At 34.3% G+C, this 6,632-nt stretch overlaps 1 protein-coding gene across 1 annotated transcript; it reads right to left on the bottom strand.

The window, feature by feature from the left end:
* Positions 1 to 827: 827 nt before the first annotated feature.
* Positions 828 to 5,464, bottom strand: LOC145789220 (uncharacterized). The gene is made up of 2 exons (XM_082887130.1): positions 3,807 to 5,464; positions 828 to 995 (listed from the first exon to the last, which is right to left on the bottom strand). The coding sequence occupies exons 1-2, from the start codon at positions 4,065 to 4,067 to the stop codon at positions 828 to 830; spliced, it is 429 nt and encodes a 142-aa protein (XP_082743256.1). The 5' UTR covers positions 4,068 to 5,464.
* Positions 5,465 to 6,632: the final 1,168 nt, after the last annotated feature.

Here is a 6,632-nt window from a genome sequence, read left to right as displayed (position 1 = left end):
GACTAAAAATTTGGTCGACAAAAGTCAATTTTTAGTCGGCAAAAGCTATTCGCGACCAATTTTTTTGGTCGCCACCTTGGTCGCCAATTGAGGGTCGGCAAAAGTAATTAGCGACTAAAACTTTTGTTAGTCGGGAAAAAGTTAAATTTGCCGACTAAATTTTTGATCGCTAAATATATCATTACTGCTACTAATCCATTTAGTCGCTAAAACACTTTAGTTGCGAAAAGTGACATATTCCCGACCAAACATGTTAGTCGCCAATTGACACATTCCACGACCAAAAAATTTGGTTGCCAATTATCACATTCCACGACTAAAATGTTTAGTCGCCAATTGTGACATTCTAGGACCAAAAAGTTTTGGTCGCCAAAAGGAATGTTTGCGCCAACATGTAATAAAATAAACTTATAATTCATAATAATATATCCAATCTATTCAATACAATCTGTAATTTACAATAATCAATCAAACCAACAATTCACCTGAATCATAAACATTCAACAAACTATATAAATCATCAAACTCTAAACCTGTTTAATTAAAGTTAGCAACTATTATAAGTTTTCATCCACAAGTAATTCCAAACTACATATTCGTTCAATTAAAAATCCGCTTGTAATCTATATAATCATCCAATTCACATCCACTTAGCATTAAAATTTAAAACATATTCCTTAAGTGAAGAGTAGAACTCCCTTCACAGAGCATCAATAGCTTTCATTGATTGAGCAGAAAGAAAATTCTTCCAATAGTATTCATATCCAGCTACGTCTCTTTCAACTTCTTTCCAGGCCTCATAAGCCCGAACAAGAGTAGAACTCCCTTCACAGAGCATCAATAGCTTTCATTGATTGAGCAGAAAGAAAATTCTTCCAATAGTATTCATATCCAGCTACGTCTATTTCAACTTCTTTCCAGGCCTCATAAGCCCGAACAAGAGCAAGGTTATCACTGTAATCACGTGAAAATTGTGTTTTTACTGCTTCTGCTAGCTGCAAAGAGAAAGACACACAAATCAATTAGCGAAACTGATAAGATAAGATACTCAATTTTCTAGCAAAAGCTATCTATTAGTGAAACCACAACTAAAATACCCAATTAACAACTATAGACATAAAATTATAATAGCATAAAAAATCAAGAAAAATCATGATGGATCCGACTATTAAAGTTATAATAGCATTGAGCTGCTAAGGGGGTAGGAAAAGGAAACAAAATTACACTGTGGCACATTGTCAATGAAGATTTAGAAGTAGAAAAACATGAATCATCCATTATAATTTTGTAGCTATTGGCATGAACACAATGAATGATAAGAATCCACCACCCACTTTATTTTTACCTAAATTATATATATATTAACTTGCTGTGCTGAGTAGGGAAAAAAATTTACAATGATGATATGACATGATTATGGATGCATGATATATTTCTCAGTAATTAAATTTTTATAAGTATAATAACAAATCTCACTACATGTAAATGTGACAGGTACACATTATATCAAAATAGAGCATAAGCCAGAGCTAGCCACTGCAACCCCAGCTGCAGCAAGACCAGGCCAGGTCAACACAGCAAGGCTGCAGTACCAGCCGCAGCTAGAGCAGCTAAAGTCAGAACAGAAAGGGCTGTAGCTTCAGTCATGCTCACGTGTTATAAAGAGAACTAGCATAACTGTTTCAAGTAGTTAGGCTGTTAGAATTAAACCATGGTTAGATTAGTTTGTTATGATTAGATTAAAAATAAAAGCACTGAATCTTTGTAATCAATTCATCAATCATGGTTTTTGCTGGGTTAAAGGAATTGAGCCTAACAAGTGTAAGGATAATATGGCTTTGAGTACAATAAGAAAGAAATTTTTTATGTAAAAGAAAAACTCCGTAAAGATTGAAACCTCAAGAGATATCTCAATTTTGACACCTTCTTTGGCTCCTACAGCTTGATGAATCCCCTCAGACCATCTCCTTTTCTCTTCAACTCTCCCTGTCAACTACAGAAATGTCTTGTTGTGCTAATGTGAGTATTCTGCTCAACTCTCCCCTAAGACCATTTATGTACTCGGTTCAACCGTTTCATAATTGAAGCCCTTCAGAGTATCCAAACTACAGGTGCTAAGTGTCCTAATATAACGCATCAAAACCTATTCAAACAATAAGTTCATAAAATTAACGAACAGTAGCAAACACCAATAGCCCAACAGTGTGATAGACAATGTAACTAATCAAAAAGTAAATGGCAGTACTACAAGAAATCAAATAGTAGCAAGTTCATCTAAATATTTCTTGTCTAGTAAATGGCAGTAATTAAAATTGAATATGCATTTCAAAAAGTTATTAAAGTTTAATACACTCGAAATATTCCAAGGGACAGTTCATCTAAATAGAATTACTTGTAGTACTGAAGGTAATCTACGTTTGAGCAGATGCTGAAGACGTTGTCAACCTAACTATTAGCAGTTATGAGGGAGAGTTACTTGGGGGACCTTAGCAAACATTAGCAGACGTAGTCATGCTGAAGGTAATCTACCTTCAGTGATGAGGGAGAGTTAGGTTGTGGGGTGGCTGAGATAGATGGGGTTGCAAGGGAGCATGGGGAGAGAAAGAGAGTGAGAAGATGGAGTGTGATTCCTTTTAGAAAAATGTGATTCAATTAAGGAATACTGGTGCTTGGATATAAGTAATTATCTACGTTTAAGGGTATGATAGATATTTTAGTATAAACGTGATGGCCACTATTTTCCATCCATGAGATTAACAAACTGTATGTGTTAAAGTGTTAAATGAATTTAAATTTTCAGGTATGTACAGTGTAATCATGCCAAGACTATGAAGCTATCTATATTTCTAATTACTTGAGGGAGGTCTACATAATTTACCCTATTATTTATCTCTTATTAGTTAAGAAGTACGCACACGAATATGTGACACAACACAGACATATGGACACACAAATTTTTAAAAGATGCAGGGCACAACATGTTGGGGACATGTTCAAAACATATAATTTTATATATTTATTATATATCATATTTTTAAATACTTAATATTTATTTTATATCAAATATTTAATTTTATAAAATTTATTAAGTATGCTATTTTAATAAAATAAATTAAAATTTTAATTTTTTTTTGAACTGTACCAATCTGATCCGTATCAGAGAGAGGAGGAGCATGTATTATACATTTCTAAAAGCAGACACAAAATAAACCATGAAATAATGTTTCACTGCTCAGTGAATAAGAAAGATAATCATTATTTATGTCCAACCTAGTTGATTTTGTGCTATTAAGGGGAAAAAGAAGAAAAAAATCAATCCTGTAGTTCCCCACACCTTCCCACTCCCTAAGTTTGTCGGTTATAATATTACTAACATGCAAAGAACCCAATTACAAAATTTAGCCAACAAATGATGTTCCGTGTTACACTAAAATGTTCTTATACAATTCAACAGATCCTCTGCAGATGCAATATTTCCTTTCTCAGTCTAAAACTAGCAAAATTTATGGGAAAAACAATTATTTATTAGAAAAATGATTTGGACCCCCACGACCCCCACTGGCCTGAAATTGGCCAGTTTTTTTTTTTTTTTTTTCCTTCTCCAATCACCAACCCCCATGTGTGTGGGGGGGTGGTGGGGAGAGGGGGTATCAATCACTTCCATATTTAATACATAAATGTCCACTGTGTTTGAACGTTTCAGAAAAAAAAATCCAAAAAATCAAATCTGAAAATTTAATAACCAAATTTTGAACAGAAAATCAACTAGAAGCAGCTCAAGAGAGAATCCACACAACACTGATTACCTGTTTACCATCAGGGCTCCAGCTAACAGCGTAAATGCTGCCTTTATGACCATCCTCTAAGGACAGCTCTCCAATTTTCTCTCCAGTTTTTGCATCATATATTATACCCTTCTTATCAGAGCTTACCGTAATGAACTTGCTACCATCTGTACAAAACTGTACACAACTGACAAAATTTGAATGATCCCTGCATATCAATAACATCACCTTTTTGTAAAGCATAAACTTTTGAAATGCATATTCAATTTTAATTATTGCCATTTACTAGACAAGAAATATATTATATGATGAAAAGGGAAACAACTAGAAGTTCATCTAAATATTTCAAGCAGAAATCTAAACAAGAAATATACTTATTTAAGATACACTCTCATACAATTATAAGTTCTCCGTCCCACAAACAGCATACTGCATTCTCAGAAACTGAATTTAGCTTTGGAGTAGATAATGAGAGACCCCTAATTGAAGTTTCCTTCAAAAGGGACAGTTCTGGTAGGGAGCTATAATTTCAGAAAAGCAGCGTTCAGGTGGATATGCACCAAATCAATTATGTGATGCAATACTGAAAATGAAAATTCTGCAGGACTAGTTCTATTATTTTCTTTGATCATTGAATTAGGGAGGACACTTGTCCTAAATTTCCTTATTTTTCTCATTGAATATTGGGAACAATCTTGCACAAGGCTGAATGACTGCAAAACTGATTCAACTTGAGATTAAAACAGTTATTCTTATCTATTTAGGGTTATACAGAGTCCTTCATTTATGTCTGCTACAGGTGCATTTGGATGAAAAATGCCTAATGAATTAACAAATTCTCCTAACCCCATTGCATTTCACATCAAACAAATCAAATATCTGCATAAACAAAATCGAATCAACATATATATTTTTTGTGGATCAATAAGCACACAATCACATGAAATCAATTCTTAGAAGCCAAATCGTCTATATAACTTGTAACTTGTAAGGGTATATATAAAGTATAGTATTAAAAAAAAAGAAACCATTTTTTACTTTTCAAATTCTTGACCAGGGAGATAAAGTGGTTGATGCATCACATGATAAGACCACAACACCAAAAGACATGATAAGGCAGGATGAGAAAAAGTCACAGGGAACCATGTCATTACTAGGCTTTATAGTCATTCCAAGGGTACATGTCATTACTAGGCCAAGTGCTTAAAGTCAATAGGGTTTACAGTCCCATTTTTTACTGCTGATGGTCCAAACATAAAGCTTGTCAATATTTCATGTCAATGGTTACACATAAATTACAGTAGCTGTAGGCCTACAATGCATGAAGTTAACATGTCATACTACTGAATATGCTTCAGAAGCCTTACGGACATAGCAGTTGTCAAATAGAGATCTAAAACTTTAACCATTCAAGGCAGTTTAATGTACTATTTGCATCACCAAAATATACCAGAAAGAGGACAGTTAATATACCAAACACTGTCTAGATCATCATCTGAATCACACAACGGAGGTCGCGTTCCTGCCTCACAACTTAAGTAGCAACTGTTGTTCAAGGGCTTCTGCCAAATTGCAATATACCCCTCCTTCACAAGATTCCAACAAACGTGGCTTGTAAGATTAATCATCTCTGAAGATGAAGGAAGACAAACGATCGGTAAACTGAACTTCTTGTCTGATGTGCTGTACATGTTACTCCTATTTAGACCACCAATAAAATGCAATGGAAACACTTCATTTGGGTGCACTGGAAGATTGACCTTCATTAAACAAATTATGGGGCACCCAGATGAACTAACATATTACATGCTTTAGGACCTTTCCCTGCCATTTTATCTAAGTACCATAACCAGTTTGCAAATTTTTTGTTCTCCAAGCTGGGGTAGTTACCAAATTCAGATTCCTTAATTTTTTTCTAAGTTATAAACAATTGCAGAAGTCACTCTGTAAGCAATTGGGATTCAACAGGGAGATCAAATGCAAACTAAGGTGCACAATTTTTCATATAAGGGTATAACAGAAAGCTGTGCAAACATTCGAAACTCAAACTCAAAAATGCTTATCGACTCACTAAAGTGAAAATAACTGTTCATCTTATTTTATAAACAAATTCTGCTCAGTCATGCCTTCCCACTGCTCTTCAAGGGCTAATTCATGCTTATAAACAGGCTGTGCTGCCCAAGCAAAGTATCCTCCTGCACGTAGCATCCTGTTGACCTCGAGCAGCAAAATTCCATCTTTGCCACAATGAAAGAAACAAACAAAGGCATGATAAGAATATGTCCCACAAATGAACATCAACAATTTTCCCATATAATATCTACTACTCTTTCCAGATAACAGATTTCCACAATGATAATGATATGCCACATGGAAAATAGTGAGGATAGACGACATGGAACAACTAGGTTATAAATTATAATGCATAAACAAGAATGATTACACATTGGCCTCATAAACTTGCAGATATGAATCATATGGTAAATAAAAATGCTTAATTGCCTTTTAAACTACTTTATCTCTTATCAATTGGAAGTGTGAATTGAGGAATTAGGCTACAACACAATACATATACACACATACATATACTAAGTGATTGTCGAGGCAAAGCTCTTCACATGTCAAAACAAAACCTGGTGGAACTTTCATTACAGTCAACAACTAACAAATACACGGAATCAGAGTGTCGACAATAAATGAAAAATTGTCATAAACTACATTTCTTAGCATAAAAACCTATTCGATGGTTACAATTTTTTTCAACTAAAAGTTTGAAGGTATGGAAATCCCACGGTGATCAATGATTCACTTCAAGAAAGAACTGATGGAACATAGAGAATTGGGATC

This window comes from Camellia sinensis, chromosome 9, assembly GCF_055761805.1.
Source record: "Camellia sinensis isolate YWXY chromosome 9, ASM5576180v1, whole genome shotgun sequence".
Taxonomy (NCBI): domain Eukaryota; kingdom Viridiplantae; phylum Streptophyta; class Magnoliopsida; order Ericales; family Theaceae; genus Camellia; species Camellia sinensis.
The sequence above is the reverse complement of the archived record's forward strand: the minus strand, read 5'-3'. Positions and strand labels throughout refer to the sequence as shown.